We start from the raw sequence: 27,171 nt of genomic DNA, 5'->3' as shown, positions 1-27,171 counted from the left end.
AACTACTACTAGCCCAACAAGTAAAATATCAGAAACAACCTTTGCCACAACAGAAGGTACAACAACCACAGCACCAACAACAGCAGAAACAACTGAAGTGACAACTACTACTAGCCCAACAAGTAAAATATCAGAAACAATCTTTGCCACAACAGAAGGTACAACAACCACAGCACCAAAAACAGAATTTACCACAAATTTGTACACAACAGAAGCTACAAAAACCACAGCACCAACATCTGCAGTGACAACTATTACTAGCCCAAAAAGTACTGTATCAGGATCAACTTTTGCAACGTCACAAAGTAAAAGAACCACAGCACCAACAACAGCAGACACAACTGCAGTGACAACTACAACTAGACCAACAAGTACTCGGTCAGAAACAACCATTGCCACATCACAAGGCACAACAACCACAGCACCAACAACAGCAGAAATAACTGCAGTGACATCTACTACTAGCCCAACAAGTACGATATCAGAAACAACCATTGCCACAACAGAAGGTACATCAAGCACAGCAGAAACAATTGCAGTGACAACTATTGCTAGCCCAACTAGTACAATATCAGAAATAACTTTTTCCACAACAGAAGGTACAACAACCACAGCTCCAACAACAGAATTTTCCACAAATTTGTACACAATAGAAGCTACAACCACCACAGCACCAACATCTGCACTGACAACTATTACTAGCCCAACAAGTACAATATCAGAAACAACCATTGCCTCACCAGAAGGTACAACAACCACAGCACCAACAACAGCAGAAACAACTGCAATGACAACTACTACTAACCCAAAAAGTACAATATCAGAAACAACCATTGCTAAAACAGAAGGTACAACAACCACAGCACCAACAACAGCAGAAACAACTGCAGTGACAACTACTTCTAGCCAAACAAGTACAAGATCAGATTCAACTTTTGCCTCAACAGAAGGTACAACAACCACAGCACCAACAACAGCAGAAACAACCACAGTGACAACTACTACTAGCCCAACAAGTACAATATCAGAAACAACCTTTGCCACAATAGAAGGTACAACAACCAGAGCACCAAAAACAGAATTTACCACAAATTTGTACACAACAGAAGCTACAACAACCACAGTACCAACATCTGCAGTGACGACTACTACTAGCCCAACAAGTACAATATCAGAAACAACATTTGCCACAACAGAAGGTACAACAACCACAGCACCAACAACAGCAGAAACAACTACAGTGACAACCATTACTAGCCGACCAAGTACAATATCAGAAACAACTTTTGCCACAACAGAAGGTACAACAACCACAGCACCAAGAACAGCAGAAACAACTACAGTGACAACTACTACTAGCCCAACAAGTACGATATCAGAAACAACCTTTGCCACAACCGAAGGTCCAACAACCACAGCAGCAACAACAGCTGACACAAGTGCAGTGACAACTACTACTAGCCCAACAAGTACACGATCAGAAACAACTATTGCCACATCAGAAGGTACAACAATCAAAACACCAACAACAGCAGAAACAACTGCAGTGAGAACTACTACTAGCCCAACAAGTACAATATCAGAAACAACCTTTGCCACAACAGAAGGTACAACAACCAGAGCACCAAAAACAGAATTTACCACAAATTTGTACACAACAGAAGCTACAACAACCACAGCACCAACATCTTCAGTGACGACTACTACTAGCCCAACAAGCACAATATCAGAAACAACCTTTGCCACAAAAGAAGGTACAACAACCACAGCACCAACAACAGCAGAAACAACTACAGTGACAACCATTACTAGCCGACCCAGTACAATATCAGAAACAACTTTTGCCACAACAGAAGGTACAACAACCACAGCAGCAACAACAGCTGACACAACTGCAGTGACAACTACTACTAGCCCAACAAGTTCAATATCAGAAACAACTTTTACCACATCACAAGGTACAACAACCACAGCACCAACAACAGCAGAAACAACCACAGTGACAACTACTACTAGCCCAACAAGTACACCATCAGAAACAACTATTGCCACATCAGAAGGTACAACAACCAGAACACCAACAACAGCAGAAACAACTGCAGTGCCAACTACTACTAGCCCAACAAGTACAATATCAGAAACAACCTTTGCCACAACAGAAGGTACAACAACCACAGCACCAACAACAGCAGAAACAACTGAAGCGACAACTACTACTAGCCCAACAAGTACAATACCAGAAACAATCTTTGCCACAACAGAAGGTACAACAACCACAGCACCAAAAACAGAATTTACCACAAATTTGTACACAACAGAAGCTACAACAACCACAGCACCAACATCTGCAGTGACGACTACTACTAGCCCAACAAGTACAATATCACAAACAACCTTTGCCACAACAGAAGGTACAACAACCACAGCACCAACAACAGCAGAAACAACTACAGTGACAACTACTACTAGCCCAACAAGTACAATATCAGAAACAACATTTGCCATAATAGAAGGTACAACAACCACAGCACCAACAACAGCAGAAACAACTGAAGTGACAACTACTACTAGCGCAACAAGTACACGATCAGAAACAACTATTGCCACATCAGAAGGTACAACAACCAAAACACCAACAACAGCAGAAACAACTGCAGTGCCAACTACTACTAGCCCAACAAGGACAATATCAGAATCAACCTTTGCCACAACAGAAGGTACAACAACCACAGCACCAACAACAGCAGAAACAACTGAAGCGACAACTACTACTAGCCCAACAAGTACAATACCAGAAACAATCTTTGCCACAACAGAAGGTACAACAACCACAGCACCAAAAACAGAATTTACCACAAATTTGTACACAACAGAAGCTACAACAACCACAGCACCAACATCCGGAGTGACAACTGTTACTAGCCCAACAAGTACAATATCAGAAAAAACGTTTGCCACAACAGAAGGTACAACAACCACAGCACCAACAACAGCAGAAACAACCGCAGTGACAACTACTACTAGCCCAACAAGTACAATATCAGAAACAAGCTTTGCCACAACAGAAGGTACAACAACCACAGCACCAACAACAGCAGAAACAACTACAGTGACAACTACTACTAGCCCAACAAGTACAATATCAGAAACAACCTTTGCCACAACAGAAGGTACAACAACCACAGCACCCACAACAGCAGAAACAATTACAGTGACAATCATTACTAGCCGACCCAGTACAATAACAGAAACCACCTTTGCCACAACAGAAGATACAACCACAGCACCAACAACAGCTGACACAACTGCAGTGACAACTACTACTAGCCCAACAAGTACAATATCAGAAACAACATTTGCCATAACAGAAGGTACAACAACCACAGCACCAACAACAGCAGAAACAACTGCAGTGACAACTACTACTAGCCCAACAAGTACAATATCAGAAACAACCGTTGCGACAACAAAAGGTAAAACAACCACAGCAATAATAACAGCAGAAACAACTGCAGTGACAACCATGACTATTCAAACAAGTACAATATCAGAAACAACCGTGGCCACACCTGAAGGTAAAACAACCACAGCAATAACAACAGCAGAAACAACTGCAGTGATAACTACTACTAGCCCAACAAGTACAATATCAGAAACAACCTTTGCCACAATAGAAGGTACAACAACCACAGCACCAACAACAGCAGAAACAACCGCACTGACAACTACTACTAGCCCAACAAGTACACGATCAGAAACAACTATTGCCACATCAGGAGGTACAACAACCAAAACACCAACAACAGCAGAGACAACTGCAGTGCCAACTACTACTAGCCCAACAAGTACAATATCAGAAACAACCTTTGCCACAACAGAAGGTACAACAACCACAGCACCAACAACAGCAGAAACAACGTCAGTGACAACTACTACTAGCCCAACAAGTACAATATCAGAAACAACCTTTGCCACAACAGAAGGTACAACAACCACAGCAGCAACAACAGCTGACACAACTGCAGTGACAACTACTACTAGCCCAACAAGTTCAATATCAGAAACAACTTTTACCACATCACAAGGTACAACAACCACAGCACCAACAACAGCAGAAACAACTGCAGTGACAACTACTACTAGCCCAACAAGTACAATATCAGAAACAACATTTGCCATAATAGAAGGTACAACAACCACAGCACCAACAACAGCAGAAACAACCGCAGTGACAACTACTACTAGCCCAACAAGTACACGATCAGAAACAACTATTGCCACATCAGAAGGTACAACAACCAAAACACCAACAACAGCAGAAACAACTGCAGTGCCAACTACTACTAGCCCAACAAGGACAATATCAGAATCAACCTTTGCCACAACAGAAGGTACAACAACCACAGCACCAACAACAGCAGAAACAACTGAAGTGACAACTACTACTAGCCCAACAAGTACATTATCAGAAACAATCTTTGCCACAACAGAAGGTACAACAACCACAACACCAACAACAACAGAAACAACTGCAGTGCCAACTACTACTAGCCCAACAAGGACAATATCAGAAACAACCTTTGCCACAACAGAAGGTACAACAACCACAGCACCAACAACAGCAGAAACAACCACAGTGACAACTACTACTAGCCCAACAAGTACAATATCAGAAACAATCTTGGCCACAACAGAAGGTACAACAACCACAGCACCAAAAACAGCAGAAACAACTGAAGTGACAACTACTACTAGCCCAACAAGTTCAATATCAGAAACAACTTTTACCACATCACAAGGTACAACAACCACAGCACCAACAACAGCACCAACATCTGCAGTGACGACTACTATTAGCCCAATAAGTACAATATCAGAAACAAGCTTTGCCACAACAGAAGGTACAACAACCACAGCACCAACAACAGCAGAAACAACTACAGTGACAACCATTATTAGCAGACCCAATACAATATCAGAAACAACCTTTGCCACAATAGAAGGTACAACAACCACAGCACCAACAACAGCTGACACAACTGCAGTGATAACTACTACTAGCCCAACAAGTACAATATCAGAAACAACCTTTGCCATAACAGAAGGTACAACAACCACAGCACCAACAACAGCAGAAACAACTGCAGTGACAACTACTACTAGCCCAACAAGTACAATATCAGAAACAACCTTTGCCACAACAGAAGGTACAACAACCAGAGCACCAAAAACAGAATTTACCACAAATTTGTACACAACAGAAGCTACAACAACCACAGCACCAACATCTGCAGTGACGACTACTATTAGCCCAATAAGTACAATATCAGAAACAAGCTTTGCCACAACAGAAGGTACAACAACCACAGCACCAACAACAGCAGAAACAACTACAGTGACAACTACTACTAGCCCAACAAGTACAATATCAGAAACAACCTTTGCCACAACAGAAGGTACAACAACCACAGCACCAACAACAGCAGAAACAACCGCAGTGACAACTACTACTAGCCCAACAAGTACAATATCGGAAAAAACCTTTGCCACAACAGAAGGTACAACAACCACAGCACCAATAACAGCAGAAACAACTGCAGTGACGACTACTACTAGCCCAACAAGTATAATATCACAAACAACCTTTGCCAAACGAGAAGCTACAACAATGACAGCACTAACAACAGCAGAAACAACTGCAGTGACAACTACTACTAGCCCAACAAGTGCAATATCAGAAACAACCTTTGCCAAAACAGAAGTTACAACAACCACATCACCAACAACAGAATTTACCACAAATTTGTACACAACAGAAGCTACAACAACCACAGCACCAACATCTGGAGTGACAACTGTTACTAGCCCAACAAGTACAATATCAGAAACAACCTTTGCCACAACAGAAGGTACACCCACAGCACCAACAACAGCAGAAACAACTACAGTGACAATCATTACTAGCCGACCCAGTACAATATCAGAAACAACCTTTGCCACAACAGAAGGTACAACAACCACAGCAGCAACAACAGCTGACACAACTGCAGTGACAACTACTACTAGCCCAACAAATTCAATATCAGAAACAACTTTTACCACATCACAAGGTACAACAACCACAGCACCAACAACAGCAGAAACAACTGCAGTGACAACTACTACTAGCCCAACAAGTACACGATCAGAAACAACTATTGCCATATCAGAAGGTACAACAAGCAAAACACCAACAACAGCAGAAACAACTGCAGTGCCAACTACTACTAGCCCAACAAGGACAATATCAGAGTCAACCTTTGCCACAACAGAAGGTACAACAACCACAGCACCAACAACAGCAGAAACAACTGACGTGCCAACTACTACTAGCCCACCAAGTACAATATCAGAAACAACCTTTGCCACAACAGAAGGTACAACAACGACAGCACCAAAAACAGAATTTACCACAAATTTGTACACAACAGAAGCTACAACAACCACAGCACCAACATCTGCAGTGACAACTGTTACTAGCCCAACAAGTACAATATCAGAAACAACCTTTGCCACAACAGAAGGTACAACCACAGCACCAACAACAGCAGAAACAACTACAGTGACAATCATTACTAGCCGACCCAGTACAATATCAGAAACAACCTTTGCCACAACAGAAGGTACAACAACCACAGCAGCAACAACAGCTGACACAAGTGCAGTGACAACTACTACTAGCCCAACAAGTTCAATATCAGAAACAACTTTTACCACATCACAAGGTACAACAACCACAGCACCAACAACAGCAGAAACAACCACAGTGACAACTACTACTAGCCCAACAAGTACAATATCAGAAACAACCTTTCCCACAACAGAAGGTACAACAACCACAGCACCAACAACAGCAGAAACAACTGCAGTGAGAACTACTACTAGCCCAACAAGGACAATATCAGAAACAACCTTTGCCACATCAGAAGGTACAACAACCACAGCAGCAACAACAGCAGAAACATCTGAAGCGACAACTACTACTAGCCCAACAAGTACAATTCCAGAAACAATCTTTGCCACAACAGAAGGTACAACAACCACAGCACCAAAAACAGAATTTACCACAAATTTGTACACAACAGAAGCTACAACAACCACAGCACCAACATCTGCAGTGACGACTATAACTAGCCCAACAAGTACAATATCAGAAACAACCTTTGCCAAAAGAGAAGATACAACATCCACATCACCAACAACAGAATTTACCACAAATTTGTACATATCAGAAGCTACAACAACGACAGCACCAACATCCGGAGTGACAACTGTTACTAGCCCAACAAGTACAATATCAGAAACAACATTTGCCACAACAGAAGGTACAACAACCACAGCACCAATAACAGCAGAAACAACTGAAGTGACAACTACTACTAGCCCAACAAGTTCAATATCAGAAACAACTTTTACCACGTCACAAGGAACAACCACAGCACCAACAACAGCAGAAACAGCTGCAGTGAGAACTACTACTAGCCCAACAAGTACAATATCAGAAACAACCTTTGCCACATCAGAAGGTACAACAACCAAAACACCAAAAACAGCAGAAACAGCTGCAGTGAGAACTACTACTAGCCCAACAAGTACAATATCGGAAACAATCTTTGCCACAACAGAAGGTACAACAACCACAGCACCAACAACAGCAGAAACAACTGAAGTGACAACTACTACTAGCCCAACAAGTACAATATCCGAAACAACCTTTGCCACAACAGAAGGTACAACAACCACAGCACCAAAAACAGCAGAAACAGCTGCAGTGAGAACTACTACTAGCCCAACAAGTACAATATCAGAAACAACCTTTGCCACAACAGAAGGTACAACAACCACAGCACCAACAACAGCAGAAACAACTACAGTGACAATCATTACTAGCCGACCCAGTACAATATCAGAAACAACCTTTGCCACAACAGAAGGTACAACAACCACAGCAGCAACAACAGCTGACACAACTGCAGTGACAACTACTACTAGCCCAACAAATTCAATATCAGAAACAACTTTTACCACATCACAAGGTACAACAACCACAGCACCAACAACAGCAGAAACAACTGCAGTGAGAACTACTACTAGCCCAACAAGGACAATATCAGAAACAACCTTTGCCACATCAGAAGGTACAACAAGCAAAACACCAACAACAGCAGAAACAACTGCAGTGACAACTACTACTAGCCCAACAAGGACAATATCAGAATCAACCTTTGCCACAACAGAAGGTACAACAACCAGAGCACCAACAACAGCAGAAACAACTGCAGTGACAACTACTACTAGCCCAACAAGGACAATATCAGAATCAACCTTTGCCACAACAGAAGGTACAACAACCAGAGCACCAAAAACAGAATTTACCACAAATTTGTACACAACAGAAGCTACAACAACCACAGCACCAACATCTGCAGTGACGACTACTATTAGCCCAACAAGTACAATATCAGAAACAAGCTTTGCCACAACAGATGGTACAACAACCACAGCACCAACAACAGCAGAAACAACTACAGTGACAACCATTACTAGCCGACCCAGTACAATATCAGAAACAACCTTTGCCACAACAGAAGGTACAACAACCACAGCAGCAACAACAGCTGACACAAGTGCAGTGACAACTACTACTAGCCCAACAAATTCAATATCAGAAACAACTTTTACCACATCACAAGGTACAACAACCACAGCACCAACAACAGCAGAAACAACTGCAGTGTCAACTACTACTAGTCCAACAAGTACAATATCAGAAGCAACATTTGCCATAATAGAAGGTACAACAACCACAGCACCAACAACAGCAGAAACAACCGCAGTGTCAACTACTACTAGCGCAACAAGGACAATACCAGAAACAATCTTTGCCACAACAGAAGGTACAACAACCACAGCACCAACAACAGCAGAAACAACTGACGTGCCAACTACTACTAGCCCAACAAGTACAATATCAGAAACAACCTTTGCCACAACAGAAGGTACAACAACCACAGCACCAAAAACAGAATTTACCACAAATTTGTACACAACAGAAGCTACAACAACCACAGCACCAACATCTGGAGTGACAACTGTTACTAGCCCAACAAGTACAATATCAGAAACACCCTTTGCCACAACAGAAGGTACAACCACAGCACCAACAACAGCAGAAACAACTACAGTGACAACCATTACTAGCCGACCCAGTACAATATCAGAAACAACCTTTGCCACAACAGAAGGTAAAACAACCACAGCAGCAACAACAGCTGACACAACTGCAGTGACAACTACTACTAGCCCAACAAGTTCAATATCAGAAACAACTTTTACCACATCACAAGGTACAACAACCACAGCACCAACAACAGCAGAAACAACTGCAGTGACAACTACTACTAGCCCAACAAGTACACGATCAGAAACAACTATTGCCACATCAGAAGGTACAACAAGCAAAACACCAACAACAGCAGAAACAACTGAAGTGACAACTACTACTAGCCCAACAAGTACAATATCAGAAACAACCTTTGCCACAACAGAAGGTACAACATCCAGAGCACCGAAAACAGAATTTACCACAAATTTGTACACAACAGAAGCTACAACAACCACAGCACCAACAACTGCAGTGCCAACTACTACTAGCCCAACAAGGGCAATATCAGAAACAACCTTTGCCACAACAGAAGGTACAACAACCACAGCACCAACAACAGCAGAAACAACTACAGTGACAATCATTACTAGCCGACCCAGTACAATATCAGAAACAACCTTTGCCACAACAGAAGGTAAAACAACCACAGCAGCAACAACAGCTGACACAACTGCAGTGACAAATACTACTAGCCCAACAAGTTCAATATCAGAACCAACATTTGCCATAATAGAAGGTACAACAACCACAGCACCAACAACAGCAGAAACAACCGCAGTGACAACTACTACTAGCCCAACAAGGACAATATCAGAAACAACCTTTGCCACAACAGAAGGTACAACAACCACAGCACCAAAAACAGCAGAAACAACTGCAGTGCCAACTACTACTAGCCCAACAAGGACAATATCAGAATCAACCTTTGCCACAACAGAAGGTACAACAACCACAGCACCAAAAACAGAATTTACCACAAATGTGTACACAACAGAAGCTACAACAACCACAGCACCAACATCTGGAGTGACAACTGTTACTAGCCCAACAAGTACAATATCAGAAACAACCTTTGCCACAACAGAAGGTACAACCACAGCACCAACAACAGCAGAAACAACTACAGTGACAATCATTACTAGCCGACCCAGTACAATATCAGAAACAACCTTTGCCACAACAGAAGGTACAACAACCACAGCACCAACAACAGCAGAAACAACTGCAGTGACAACTACTACTAGCCCAACAAGTTCAATATCAGAAACAACTTTTACCACGTCACAAGGAACAACCACAGCACCAACAACAGGAGAAACAACTGCAGTGACAACTACTACTAGTCCAACAAGTACAATATCAGAAACAACATTTGCCACAACAGAAGGTACAACAACCACAGCACCAACAACAGCAGAAACAACTGCAGTGACAACTACTACTAGCCCAACAAGTACAATATCAGAAACAGCATTTGCCATAATAGAAGGTACAACAACCACAGCACCAACAACAGCAGAAACAACCGCATTGACAACTACTACTAGCGCAACAAGTCCACGATCAGAAACAACTATTGCCACAACAGAAGGTACAACCACAGCACCAACAACAGCAGAAACAACTACAGTGACAACCATTACTAGCCGACCAAGTACAATATCAGAAACAACCTTTGCCACAACAGAAGGTACAACTACCACAGCACCAACAACAGCTGACACAACTGCAGTGACAACTACTACTAACCCAACAAGTTCAATGTCAGAAACAACCTTTGCCATAACAGAAGGTACAACAACCACAGCACCAACAACAGCAGAAACAACCACAGTGACAACTACAACTAGCCCAACAAGTACACGATCAGAAACAACTATTGCCACATCAGAAGGTACAACAACCAAAACACCAACAACAGCAAAAACAACTGCAGTGCCAACTACTACTAGCCCAACAAGGACAATATCAGAATCAACCTTTACCACAACAGAAGGTACAACAACCACAGCACCAACAACAGCAGAAACAACTGCAGTGCCAACTACTACTAACCCAACAAGTACAATATCAGAAACAACCTTTGCCACAACAGAAGGTACAACAACCAGAGCACCAAAAACAGAATTTACCACGAATTTGTACACAACAGAAGCTACAACAACCACAGCACCAACATCTGCAGTGACGACTACTATTAGCCCAACAAGTACAATATCAGACACAAGCTTTGCCACAACAGAAGGTACCACAACCACAGCACCAACAACAGCAGAAACAACTACAGTGACAACCATTACTAGCCGACCCAGTACAGTATCAGAAACAACCTTTGCCACAACAGAAGGTAAAACAACCATAGCAGCAACAACAGCAGAAACAACCGCAGTGACAACTACAACTAGCCAAACAAGGACAATATCGGAAACAACCTTTGCCACACCAGAAGGTACAACAACCACAGCACCAATAACAGCAGAAACACCTGCAGTGATGACTACTACTAGCCCAACAAGTACAATATCAGAAACAACCTTTGCCACAACAGAAGGTACAACAACAACAGCACCAAAAACAGAATTTACCACAAATTTGTACAAAACAGAAGCTAAAACAACCACTAGCCCAACAAGTACAATATCAGAAACAACGTTTGCCACAACAGAAGGTACAACAACCACAGCAGCAACAACAGCTGACACAACTGCAGTGACAACTACTACTAGCCCAACAAGTACAATACCAGAAACAATCTTTGCCACAACAGAAGGTACAACAACCACATCACCAACAACAGAATTTACCAGAAATTTGTACACAACAGAAGCTACAACAACCACAGAACCAACATCTGGAGTAACAACTGTTACTAGCCCAACAAGTGCAATATCAGAAACAACATTTGCCACAACAGAAGGTACAACAACCACAGCACCAAGAACACCAGAAATAACTGCAGTGACAACTACAACTAGCCCAACAAGTTCAATATCAGAAAAAATTTTTACCACCTCAGAAGGTACAACAACCACAGCACAAACAACAGCAGAAACAACTGCATTGACGACTACTACTAGCCAAACAAGTACAATATCAGAAACAACCATTGCCACAACAGAAGGTATAACATCACCAGCACCAACAACAGCAGAAACAACTGCAGTGACAACCATTACTAGCCGACCAAGTACAATATCAGAAACAATCTTTGCCACAACAGAAGGTACAACAACCACAGCACCAACAACAGCAGAAACAACTGCAGTGACAATCATTACTAGCCGACCCAGTACAATATCAGAAACAACCTTTGCCACAACAGAAGGTACAACAACCACAGCAGCAACAACAGCTGACAAAACTGCAGTCACAACTACTACTAGCCCAACAAGTTCAATATCAGAAACAACTTTTACCACATCACAAGGTACAACAACCACAGCACCAACAACAGCAGAAACAACCGCAGTGACAACTACTACTAGCCCAACAAGGACAATATCAGAATCAACCTTTGCCACAACAGAAGGTACAACAACCACAGCACCAACAACAGCAGAAACAACTGACGTGCCAACTACTACTAGCCCAACAAGTACAATATCAGAAACAACCTTTGCCACAACAGAAGGTACAACAACCACAGCACCAAAAACAGAATTTACCACAAATTTGTACACAACAGAAGCTACAACAACCACAGCACCAACATCTGGAGTGACAACTGTTACTAGCCCAACAAGTACAATATCAGAAACAACCTTTACCACAACAGAAGGTACAACCACAGCAACAACAACAGCAGAAACAACTACAGTGACAATCATTACTAGCCGACCCAGTACAATATCAGAAACAACCTTTGCCACACCAGAAGGTACAACAACCACAGCACCAACAACAGCAGAAACAACCGCATTGACAACTACTACTAGCGCAACAAGTACACGATCAGAAACAACTATTGCCACATCAGAAGGTACAACAACCAGAACACCAACAACAGCAGAAACAACTGCAGTGACAACTACTACTAGCCCAACAAGTACAATATCAGACACAAGCTTTGCCACAACAGAAGGTACCACAACCACAGCACCAACAACAGCAGAAACAACTACAGTGACAACCATTACTAGCCGACCCAGTACAATATCAGAAACAACCTTTGCCACAACAGAAGGTAAAACAACCACAGCAGCAACAACAGCTGACACAACTGCAGTGACAACTACTACTAGCCCAACAAGTTCAATATCAGAAACAACTTTTACCACATCACAAGGTACAACAACCACAGCACCAACAACAGCAGAAACAACTGCAGTGACAACTACTACTAGCCCAACAAGTACACGATCAGAGACAACTATTGCCATATCAGAAGGTACAACAAGAAAAACACCAACAACAGCAGAAACAACTGCAGTGCCAACTACTACTAGCCTAACAAGGACAATATCAGAATCAACCTTTGCCACAACAGAAGGTACAACAACCACAGCACCAACAACAGCAGAAACAACTGAAGTGACAACTACTACTAGCCCAACAAGTACAATATCAGAAACAACCTTTGCCACAACAGAAGGTACAACAACCAGAGCACCAAAAACAGAATTTACCACAAATTTGTACACAACAGAAGCTACAACAACCACAGCACCAACAACTGCAGTGACGACTACTATTAGCCCAACAAGTACAATATCAGAAACAAGCTTTGCCACAACAGATGGTACAACAACCACAGCACCAACAACAGCAGAAACAACTACAGTGACAACCATTACTAGCCGACCCAGTACAATATCAGAAACAACCTTTGCCACAACAGAAGGTAAAACAACCACAGCAGCAACAACAGCTGACACAACTGCAGTGACAAATACTACTAGCCCAACAAGTTCAATATCAGAAACAACATTTGCCATAATAGAACGTACAACAACCACAGCACCAACAACAGCAGAAACAACTGAAGCGACAACTACTACTAGCCCAACAAGTACAATACCAGAAACAATCTTTGCCACAACAGAAGGTACAACAACCACAGCACCAAAAACAGAATTTACCACAAATTTGTACACAACAGAAGCTACAACAACCACAGCACCAACATCTGCAGTGACGACTATTACTAGCCCAACAAGTACAATATCACAAACAACCTTTGCCAAAAGAGAAGATACAACAACCACATCACCAACAACAGAATTTACCACAAATTTGTACACATCAGAAGCTACAACAACAACAGCACCAACATCCGGAGTGACAACTGTTACTAGCCCAACAAGTACAATATCAGAAACAACGTTTGCCACAACAGAAGGTACAACAACCACAGCACCAACAACAGCAGAAACAACCGCAGTGACAACTACTACTAGCCCAACAAGTACAATATCAGAAACAGCATTTGCCATAATAGAAGGTACAACAACCACAGCACCAACAACAGCAGAAACAACTACAGTGACAACTACTACTAGCCCAACAAGTACAATATCAGAAACAACCTTTGCCACAACAGAAGGTACAACAACCACAGCACCCACAACAGCAGAAACAATTACAGTGACAATCATTACTAGCCGACCCAGTACAATAACAGAAACCACCTTTGCCAAAACAGAAGGTACAACCACAGCACCAACAACAGCTGACACAACTGCAGTGACAACTACTACTAGCCCAACAAGTACAATATCAGAAACAACATTTGCCATAACAGAAGGTACAACAACCACAGCACCAACAACAGCAGAAACAACTGCAGTGACAACTACTACTAGCCCAACAAGTACAATATCAGAAACAACCTTTGCCACAACAGAAGGTACAACAACCAGAGCACCAAAAACAGAATTTACCACAAATTTGTACACAACAGAAGCTACAACAACCACAGTACCAACATCTGCAGTGACGACTACTACTAGCCCAACAAGTACAATATCAGAAACAACCTTTGCCACAAAAGAAGGTACAACAACCACAGCACCAACAACAGCAGAAACAACTACAGTGACAATCATTACTAGCCGACCCAGTACAATATCAGAAACAACCTTTGCCACATCACAAGGTACAACAACCACAGCACCAACAACAGGAGAAACAACTGCAGTGACAACTACTACTAGCCCAACAAGTTCAATATCAGAAACAACTTTTACCACATCACAAGGTACAACAACCACAGCACCAACAACAGGAGAAACAACTGCAGTGACAACTACTACTAGTCCAACAAGTACAATATCAGAAACAACATTTGCCACAACAGAAGGTACAACAACCACAGCACCAACAACAGCAGAAACAACTGCAGTGACAACTACTACTAGCCCAACAAGTACAATATCAGAAACAGCATTTGCCATAATAGAAGGTACAACAACCACAGCACCAACAACAGCAGAAACAACCGCATTGACAACTACTACTAGCGCAACAAGTACACGATCAGAAACAACTATTGCCACATCAGAAGGTACAACAACCAAAACACCAACAACAGCAGAAACAACTGCAGTGCCAAATACTACTAGCCCAACAAGGACAATATCAGAATCAACCTTTGCCACAACAGAAGGTACAACAACCACAGCACCAACAACAGCGGAAACAACTGACGTGACAACTACTTCTAGCCCAACAAGTACAATATCAGAAACAACCTTTGCCACAAAAGAAGGTACAACAACCAGAGCACCAAAAACAGAATTTACCACAAATTTGTACACAACAGAAGCTACAACAACCACAGCACCAACATCTGCAGTGACGACTACTATTAGCCCAACAAGTACAATATCAGACACAAGCTTTGCCACAACAGAAGGTACCACAACCACAGCACCAACAACAGCAGAAACAACTACAGTGACAACCATTACTAGCCGACCCAGTACAATATCAGAAACAACCTTTGCCACAACAGAAGGTACAACAACCACAGCAGCAACAACAGCTGACACAACTGCAGTGACAACTACTACTAGCCCAACAAGTTCAATATCAGAAACAACTTTTACCACATCACAAGGTACAACAACCACAGCACCAACAACAGCAGAAACAACTGCAGTGACAACTACTACTAGCCCAACAAGTACAATATCAGAAACAACATTTGCCATAATAGAAGGTACAACAACCACAGCACCAACAACAGCAGAATCAACTGAAGTGACAACTTCTACTAGCGCAACAAGTACACGATCAGAAACAACTATTGCCACATCAGAAGGTACAACAACCAAAACACCAACAACAGCAGAAACAACTGCAGTGCCAACTACTACTAGCCCAACAAGGACAATATCAGAATCAACCTTTGCCACAACAGAAGGTACAACAACCACAGCACCAACAACAGCAGAAACAACTGAAGCGACAACTACTACTAGCCCAACAAGTACAATACCAGAAACAATCTTTGCCACAACAGAAGGTACAACAACCACAGCACCAAAAACAGAATTTACCACAAATTTGTACACAACAGAAGCTACAACAACCACAGCACCAACATCTGCAGTGACGACTATTACTAGCCCAACAAGTACAATATCACAAACAACCTTTGCCAAAAGAGAAGATACAACAACCACATCACCAACAACAGAATTTACCACAAATTTGTACACATCAGAAGCTACAACAACCACAGCACCAACATCCGGAGTGACAACTGTTACTAGCCCAACAAGTACAATATCAGAAACAACGTTTGCCACAACAGAAGGTACAACAACCACAGCACCAACAACAGCAGAAACAACTGCAGTGACAACTACTACTAGCCCAACAAGTTCAATATCAATAACAACTTTTACCACGTCACAAGTTACAAGCACCACAGCACCAACAACAGCAGAAACAACTGCAGTGACAACTACTTCTAGCCAAACAAGTACAAGATCAGATTCAACTTTTGCCTCAACAGAAGGTACAACAACCACAGCACCAACAACAGCAGAAACAACTGCAGTGACAACTACTACTAGCCCAACAAGTACAATATCAGAAACAACCTTTGCCACAACAGAAGGTACAACAACCACAGCACCAACAACAGCAGAAACAACTACAGTGACAATCATTACTAGCCGACCCAGTACAATGACAGAAACAACTATTGCCACATCAGAAGGTACAACAACCAAAACACCAACAACAGCAGAAACAACTGAATTGACAACTACTACTAGCCCAACAAGTACAATATCAGAAACAACTTTTGCCACAACAGAAGGTACAACAACCACAGCACCAAGAACAGCAGAAACAACTACAGTGACAACTACTACTAGCCCAACAAGTACGATATCAGAAACAACCTTTGCCACAACCAAAGGTACAACAACCACAGCACCAACAACAGCAGAAACAACTACAGTGACAATCATTACTAGCCGACCCAGTACAATAACAGAAAAAACTATTGCCACAACAGAAGGTACAACAACCAAAACACCAACAACAGCAGAAACAACTGCAGTGCCAACTACTACTAGCCCAACAAGGACAATATCAGAAACAACCTTTGCCACAACAGAAGGTACAACAACCACAGCACCAACAACAGCAGAAACAACTGCAGTGAGAACTACTACTAGCCCAACAAGTACAATATCAGAAACAACCTTTGCGACAACAGAAGGTACAACAACCACAGCACCAATAACAGAATTTACCACAAATTTGTACACAACAGAAGCTAAAACAACCACAGCACCAACATCTGCAGTGATGACTACTACTAGCCCGACAAGTACAATATCACAAACAAACTTTGCGAAAAGAGAAGATACAACAACCACATCACCAACAACACAATATAACACAAATTTGTACACAACAGAAGCTACAACAACCACAGCACCAACATCTGCAGTGATGACTACTACTAGCCCGAGAAGTACAATATCAGAAACAACGTTTGCCACAACAGAAGGTACAACAACCACAGCACCAACAACAGCAGAAACAACTACAGTGACAATCATTACTAGCCGACCCAGTACAATATCAGAAACAACCTTTGCCACAACAGAAGGTACAACAACCACAGCAGCAACAACAGCTTACACAACTGCAGTGACAACTACTACTAGCCCAACAAGTTCAATATCAGAAACAACTTTTACCACATCACAAGGTACAACAACCACAGCACCAACAACAGCAGAAACAACCGTAGTGACAACTACTACTAGCCCAACAAGTACACGATCAGAAACAACTACTGCCACATCAGAAGGTACAACAACCAAAACACCAACAACAGCAGAAACAACTGCAGTGACAACCATTACTAGCCGACCCAGTACAATATCAGAAACAACTTTTGCCACAACAGAAGGTACAACAACCACAGCACCAACAACAGCAGAAACAACTACAGTGACAACTACTACTAGCCCAACAAGTACAATATCAGAAACAACCTTTGCCACAACAGAAGGTACAACAACCACAGCACCAACAACAGCAGAAACAACTGAATTGACAACTACTACTAGCCCAACAAGTACAATACCAGAAACAATCTTTGCCACAATAGAAGCTACAACAACCACAGCACCAACATCTGCAGTGACGACTACTACTAGCCCAACAAGTACAATATCACAAACAACCTTTGCCAAAAGAGAAGATACAACAACCACATCACCAACAACAGAATTTACCACAAATTTGTACACAACAGAAGCTACAACAACCACAGCACCAACATCTGGAGTGACAACTGTTACTAGCCCAACAAGTACAATATCAGAAACAACGTTTGCCACAACAGAAGGTACAACAACCACAGCACCAACAACAGCAGAAACAACTGCAGTGACAACTACTACTAGCCCAACAAGTACAAGATCAGAAACAACCTTTGCCACAACAGAAGGTACAACAACCACAGCACCAACAACAGCAGAAACAACTGCAGTGACAACTACTACTAGCCCAACAAGTTCAATATCAGAAACAACTTTTACCACATCACACGGAACAACCACAGCACCAACAACAGCAGAAACAACTGCAGTGACAACTACTACTAGCCCAACAAGTACAATATCAGAAACAACATTTGCAATAATAGAAGGTACAAGAACCACAGCACCAACAACAGCAGAAACAACCGCAGTGACAACTACTACTAGCCCAACAAGTACAATATCAGAAACAACCTTTGCCACAACAGAAGGTACAACAACCGCAGCACCAACAACAACAGAAACAACTGCAGTGAGAACTACTACTAGCCCAACAAGTACAATATCAGAAACAATCTTTGCCACAACAGAAGGTACAACAACCACAGCACCAACAACAGCAGAAACAACTACAGTGACAATCATTACTAGCCGGCCCAGTACAATAACAGAAAAAACTATTGCCACATCAGAAAGTACAACAACCAAAACACCAACAAGAACAGAAACAACTGCAGTGCCAACTACTACTAGCCCAAAAAGGACAATATCAGAAACAACCTTTGCCACAACAGAAGGTACAACAACCACAGCACCAACAACAGCAGAAACAACTGCAGTGAGAACTACTACTAGCCCAACAAGTACAATATCAGAAACAACCTTTGCCACAACAGAAGGTACAACAACCACAGCACCAAAAACAGAATTTACCACAAATTTGTACACAACAGAAGCTAAAACAACCACAGCACCAACATCTGCAGTGATGACTACTACTAGCCCGACAAGTACAATATCACAAACAAACTTTGTCAAAAGAGAAGATACAACAACCACATCACCAACAACACAATATAACACAAATTTGTACACAACAGAAGCTACAACAACCACAGCACCAACATCTGCAGTGACAACTGTTACTAGCCCAAAAAGTACAATATCAGAAACAACGTTTTCCACAACAGAAGGTACAACAACCACAGCACCAACAACAGCAGAAACAACTACAGTGACAATCATTACTAGCCGACCCAGTACAATATCAGAAACAACCTTTGCCACAACAGAAGGTACAACAACCACAGCAGCAACAACAGCTTACACAACTGCAGTGACAACTACTACTAGCCCAACAAGTTCAATATCAGAAACAACTTTTACCACATCACAAGGTACAACAACCACAGCACCAACAACAGCAGAAACAACCGTAGTGACAACTACTACTAGCCCAACAAGTACACGATCAGAAACAACTACTGCCACATCAGAAGGTACAACAACCAAAACACCAACAACAGCAGAAACAACTGCAGTGACAACCATTACTAGCCGACCCAGTACAATATCAGAAACAACTTTTGCCACAACAGAAGGTACAACAACCACAGCACCAACAACAGCAGAAACAACTACAGTGACAACTACTACTAGCCCAACAAGTACAATATCAGAAACAACCTTTGCCACAACAGAAGGTACAACAACCACAGCACCAACAACAGCAGAAACAACTGAATTGACAACTACTACTAGCCCAACAAGTACAATACCAGAAACAATCTTTGCCACAATAGAAGCTACAACAACCACAGCACCAACAACAGAATTTACCAAAAATTTGTACACAACAGAAGCTACAACAACCACAGCACCAACATCTGGAGTGACAACTGTTACTAGCCCAACAAGTACAATGTCAGAAACAACATTTGCCACAACAGAAGGTACAACAACCACAGCACCAACAACAGCAGAAACAACTGCAGTGACAACTACTACTAGCCCAACAAGTACAATATCAGAAACAACATTTGCCACAACAGAAGGTACAACCACAGCACCAACAACAGCAGAAACAACCGCAGTGACAACTACTACTAGCCCAACAAGTACAATATCAGAAACAACCTTTGCCACAACAGAAGGTACAACTACAACAGCACCAACAACAGCTGACACAACTGCAGTGCCAACTACTACTAGCCCAACAAGGACAATATCGGAAAAAACCTTTGCCACAACAGAAGGTACAAGAACCACATCACCAACAACAGTATTTACCACAAATTTGTACACAACAGAAGCTACAACAACCACAGCACCAACATCTGCAGTGACAACTATTACTAGCCCAACAAGTACAATATCAGAAACAACGTTTGCCACAACAGAAGGTACAACAACCACAGCACAAACAACAGCAGAAACAACTACAGTGACAATCATTAGCCGACCCAGCACAATATCAGAAACAACCTTTGCCACAACAGAAGGTACAACAACCACAGCACCAACAACAGCAGAAACAACGGCAGTGACAACTACTACTAGCCCAAAAACTGCAATATCAGAAACAATCGTTGCCACAACAGAAGGTACAACAACCAGAGCAACAACAACAGCAGAATCAACTGCAGAGACAACTACTACTAGCCCAAAAACTGCAATATCAGAAACAATCTTTGCCACAACAGGAGGTACAACAACCAGAGCAACAACAACAGCAGAAACAACTACAGTGACAACCATTATTAGCAGACCCAATACAATATCAGAAACAACCTTTGCCACAATAGAAGGTACAACATCTGCAGTGACAACTACTACTAGCCCAACAAGTACAATATCAGAAACAACTTTTACCACATCACAAGGTACAACCACAGCACCAACAACAGCAGAAACAACTACAATGACAAGCATTACTAGCAAAACAAGTACAATCTCAGAAAAAACCATTGCCACAACCGAAGGTACAACAACCACAGCACCAGCAACAGAATTCACCACAAATATGTACACAACAGAAGCTACAACAACCACAGCACTAACAACAGCAGAAACAACTGCAGTGACAACTATTTCTAGCCCAACAAGTACAATATTAGAAACAACCTTTGCCACAACAGAAGGTACATCAATCACAGCACTACCAACAGCAGAAACAACTGCAGTGACAACTATTTCTAGCCCAACAAGTACAATATTAGAAATAACCTTTGCCACAACAGAAGGTACATCAATGACAGCAACAAAAACAGCAGAAACAACTGCAGTGACAACTACTACTAGCCCAATACGTACAATATCAGAAACAACCGTTGCCACAACAGAATTTACATCAAGCACAGCAGAAACAACTGCAGTGACAACTATTGCTATCCCAACAAGTACATTATCAGAAACAATCTTTTCCACAACAGAAGGTACAACAACCACAGCACCAGCAACACAAGTTACCACAAATATGTACACCACAGAAGCTACAACAACCATAGCATTGACAACAGCAGAAACAACTGCAGTGACAACTACTAGTAGCCCAACAAGTACAATATCAGAAACAATCTATGCCACAAAAAAAGTTACATCAAGCACAGCAGAAACAACTGAGGTGACAACTATTGCTATCCCAACAAGTACATTATCAGAAACAACCTTTTACACAACAGAAAGTACAACAACCACACCGCTAACAACAGAATTTACCACAAGTTTGTACACAACAGAAGCTACAACAACAACAGCACCAACATCTGCAGTGACAACTACTAGTAACCCAACAAGTACAAGTTCAGAATCAACCTTTGCCACAAGAGAAGGTACAACCACCTCAGCACTAACAACAGCAGACACAACTGCAGTGACAACTTCTACTAGACCAACAACTACAATATCAGAAATAACTTTTACCACATCACAAGGTACAACAACCACAGCACCAAAAACAGCAGAAACAACTGCAATGACAACTACTACTAACCCAACAAGTACAAGTTCAGAAACAACCGTTGCCACAAGAGAAGGTACAACAACCTCAGCACTAACAACAGCAGACACAACTGCAGTGACAACTACTACTAGACCAACAACTACAATATCAGAAATAACTTTTACCACATCACAAGGTACAACAACCACCGCACCAACAACAGCAGACACAACTGCAGTGACAACTACTACTAGCCCAACAAGTACAAGATCAGAAACAACCTTTGCCACAACAGAAGGTACAACAACCACAGCACCAACAATAGCAGAAACAACTACAGTGACAAACATTACTAGCCGACACATTACAATATCAGAAAGAACCTTTGCCACAACAGAAAGTTCAACAACCACAGCACCAACAACAGCAGAAACAACATCAGTGACAACTACTACTAACCCAACAAGTGCAATATCAGAAACAACCATTGCCACGACAGAAGGTACAACAACTACAGCAGAAACAAGTGCAGTGACAACTACTACTAGGCCAAGAAGTACAATATCAGAAACAACCTATGCCACAACAGAAGGTACAACAACTACAGCACCAAGAACCACAGCACCAACAAGAGCATTAACAACTGCAGTGAAATCTACTTCTAGACCAATAAGTACAATATCAGAAACAACCTATGCCACAACAGAAGGTACAACAAACACAGCACTACCAACAGCAGAAACAACTGCAGTGACAACTACTACTAGCACAACAAGTACAGTATCAGAAACAACCTTTACCACAACAGAAGGTACAACAACCACAGCACCAACAACAGCAGAAACAACTGCAGTGAAAACTACTACAAGCCCAACAAGTACAATAATAGAAACAACCTTTGCCACAACAGAAGGTACAAAAACCACAGCACCAACTACAGGATTTACCACCAATTTGTACATAACAGAAGATAAAACAACCACAGCACACACAACAGAAGAAACAACTGCAGTGACAACTACTACTAGCCCAACAAGTACAATTTCAGATACACACAGTGCTGCAACAGAAGTTACAACAACCACAACACCAATAACAGCAGAAACAACTGCAGTGACAACTACTACTAGACTAACAAGTACAATATCACAAACAACCTCTGCCACAACAGAAGGTACAACAACCACAGCACCAACAACAGCAGATCTAACTGCATTGACAACAGCCATGACTCCAACTAATACAATTTCTGAAGCAACCAGTGCAACAATAGAAGCTACATCAAGCACAGCACCAACATCGGAAACAACTGAAGTGAAAACTACTTGCACCCCAGCAAGTGCAACTTCAGAACCCGCTGATATGACATTCACATCCACTGTTATGACATTCACATCCACTTTTACACCAACAGAATTTATGCCCAATACTTTGTACACAACTGAATCTACAACAACCACCCCATCAACATCAGCTGAAACATATGCAGTTAAAACTACTATCATTCCAACAAGTACAATTCCAGAAACAACCATGGCTACAACAGAAGCTACAACAATCACAGCACCAACAACAGCAGAAGGAATTCCACTGACACCAACTAGCACCCCAACAAGTACCATTGCTGAAGCAACAGCTACAGAGAAAATATCCACTGAAACAACTGTTTTATACACCAAACAAACAGCAGCATATCCAGGTACAACTTTGTACAAAACGCAAGCTACAACAAGCGCATCACCAACAATGGCAAAAACAACTACTACCACTTTTGTTAGTGTATCCAGTGCAAATCCTACAGTCACCACAGATCCAATGACACAAACAAATGCAAATGAAGAAACAACAGCATTCATAAACACTAGCAAGAATGCTGAAACAGCTCCAGTTTTATTCCCAACAGCAGCTCCAATTTCAACAAAATCACACCCGACAAATGCAGCAACTTCAATACCTGTGGCAACACTGTCAGATATGTATGTTAAATATTTATGTATTTGAATTTATATATATATTTATATATATATATATATATATATAGATAGATAGATAGATAGATAGATAGATAGATAGATAGATAAATTATTTACTAATACAAATATTTTGAAATTTTTTTTTATCAGAAATGGATCAGCTGTGGTTCAGACCAGGATGGTCTTCAGTTCTTCCTCTCCTGTTCCCAGTGAGAGTTTGGTTCTCAATGTAACCCAGACTCTTCTGATTGCTCGACCCACAAACCTCACTGATTCTGTAAAAGTGCTGAACTTCACCTATGAGAGTACGTTTGTTTTACTAATAACGCAATCACATAATACACAAATTATTGTCTCAGAGTTGTGACTTCTTTATCAGACTTTCTAAATCATGTGATTTGTTCCACAGAAATTTCAGACACCTCCTATGCATTAAATTTCACATTCAACATCAGTAGCGTCAGCATGACACAGAACCCTGACCTCAGGAACGATACCTACAGCCATGTAAAGAGCATCATCAACAATGCTGTAAGTGTGCATCACCATGTGTTTAATGCCATTCTGACAAATGTTCAGAGATGGCATTGTATCCCGTTGCAGAGTTCAACATAAAGATTTCAAAAATCAAATGGTCTAAAAGTTACAGAACAAACTCAAGGTTATCCAAAGTGAAATGTCTCACAGCGGTGTAATCAGGCAAAGGTCAAAGCACAAGAAAGTAGGTACAGAAGAAAAACAGCACAGAAATCTTCAACAGCATCATAAACAGTAATCGAATAGAGGACTGCAATTTGGGAATTGTAAATGGTCAGATATGTCTAACAGAAATAGTCGCAAGACTTTGCAATGGGAGACATCAAACATGCTCCATAAGTAGGGACATAAATGAAGTAAATTCCCTCAGGTGTGAAAAGCAGTTTAGAACTAAATGACCCCTGTGGTCAGTGGGAAAACTACAGGTAGTGGTTCTTAGTGTTCTGTATTCTAAATGTATTGTAACATCACCTATCTAGAAAAAAGATGCTGTATATTTAAAGTCCCAAATAATCATAACATTTTCAAATAAAAAATTTATAAAGCTCTAACATAAAATATAACGTCATGTCTGTGTGTTAAATTGCAAACGTGAAAAATTTATATCTAGAAAAAATAAATGGTTCAAGAAACAATACAATGGAATATTTTTCATCAAACATCAAACCTGATGAATTATCTTTCCTCCTGCAGTTAAACACACTTCTAAATGAAGCTGGCGCAGAACCATTCGAACCTCAGAGCTCTGTCTTCACGTAAGATAACACCAGTGTTCTTTCCGCTCACAAAGTATAGTATGATAATTCTTTTTGTAAAGTTAACTGTATCGTGACTTTTGTCTTTTACTGGTAACAGGAGTTCAGGAAACCAGGTTAATGGTGACATGACGTACCACTTCCAAGATGGAGACACCAAAACACCAGCAGCTTTCCTGAATGAGCTTAAAGCACAAAGCACGCCAATGTAAGTGTGCTGATATTAATTTGACAAAGTTTGCATTTAATCAGTGTTTTCTCACACTCTGTGTTTAATGTCTGCTCATTAATCTATAAAAATAATATTGTTTCAAACATCGTATTTAACAGAGAATTAAATTTACATTTGGGTTGTGAAAAATAATCATCATAATGCCTTATTTCATCAGAACTGGATCAGCTGTGGTTCAGACCAGGATGGTCTTCAGTTCTTCCTCTCCTGTTCCCAGTGAGAGTTTGGTTCTCAATGTAACCCAGACTCTTCTGAGTACTCCACTCACAAACCTCACTGATTCTGTAAAAGTGCTGAACTTCACCTATGAGAGTACGTTTGTTTTACTAATAACGCAATCACATAATATACAAATTATTGTCTCAGAGCTGTGACTTCTTTATCAGACTTTCTAAATCATGTGATTTGTTCCACAGAAATTTCAGACACCTCCTATGCATTAAATTTCACATTCAACATCAGTAGCGTCAGCATGACACAGAACCCTGACCTCAGGAACGATACCTACAGCCATGTAAAGAGCATCATCAACAATGCTGTAAGTGTACATGGCCATGTTCTTAATGACATTCTGACAAATGTCCAGAGATGGCATTGTATCCCGTTGCAGAGTTTAGTATAAAGAGTTCAAAAATCAAATGGTCTAAAAGTTACAGAAGAAAGTAGGTACAGAAGAAAAACAGCACAGAAATCTTCAACAGCATCATAAACAGTAATTGCATAGAGGACTGCAATTTGGGAATTGTAAATGGTCAGATATGTCTAACAGAAATAGTCGCAAGACTTTGCAATGGG

The 27,171-nt window shown here is 41.4% G+C and overlaps 2 protein-coding genes across 11 annotated transcripts; both read left to right on the top strand.

Annotated features, from left to right (window-relative positions):
• Positions 1–540: 540 nt before the first annotated feature.
• Positions 541–3,477, top strand: LOC131346614 (mucin-2-like). Its single transcript, XM_058380143.1, has 2 exons — positions 541–2,955; positions 3,474–3,477. Exons 1-2 carry the CDS (start codon positions 788–790, stop codon positions 3,475–3,477), a joined length of 2,172 nt encoding a protein of 723 aa, XP_058236126.1. The 5' UTR covers positions 541–787.
• Positions 2,982–26,765, top strand: LOC131351150 (mucin-19-like). Of its 10 annotated transcripts, none has more exons than XM_058386403.1 (10): positions 2,982–4,799; positions 5,457–6,314; positions 7,071–8,279; positions 11,304–16,670; positions 16,728–24,855; positions 25,003–25,157; positions 25,262–25,383; positions 26,083–26,144; positions 26,245–26,352; positions 26,534–26,765. In XM_058386403.1, the coding sequence occupies exons 1-10, from the start codon at positions 3,524–3,526 to the stop codon at positions 26,748–26,750; spliced, it is 17,502 nt and encodes a 5,833-aa protein (XP_058242386.1). In that variant the 5' UTR covers positions 2,982–3,523; the 3' UTR covers positions 26,751–26,765. The 10 variants fall into 10 exon arrangements, with proteins under 10 accessions (XP_058242386.1, XP_058242391.1, XP_058242393.1 ...); XM_058386408.1 differs by having other exon boundaries at positions 11,304–19,025; positions 19,128–24,855; XM_058386406.1 differs by having other exon boundaries at positions 2,983–4,085; positions 4,188–4,799; positions 11,304–24,855.
• The last annotated feature ends 406 nt before the right edge of the window (positions 26,766–27,171 follow it).

This window comes from Hemibagrus wyckioides, linkage group LG03 (assembly GCF_019097595.1).
Source record: "Hemibagrus wyckioides isolate EC202008001 linkage group LG03, SWU_Hwy_1.0, whole genome shotgun sequence".
Lineage (NCBI taxonomy): Eukaryota > Metazoa > Chordata > Actinopteri > Siluriformes > Bagridae > Hemibagrus > Hemibagrus wyckioides.
Note: the sequence above shows the minus strand (reverse complement) of the source record. Positions and strands in the feature narration are given on the sequence as shown.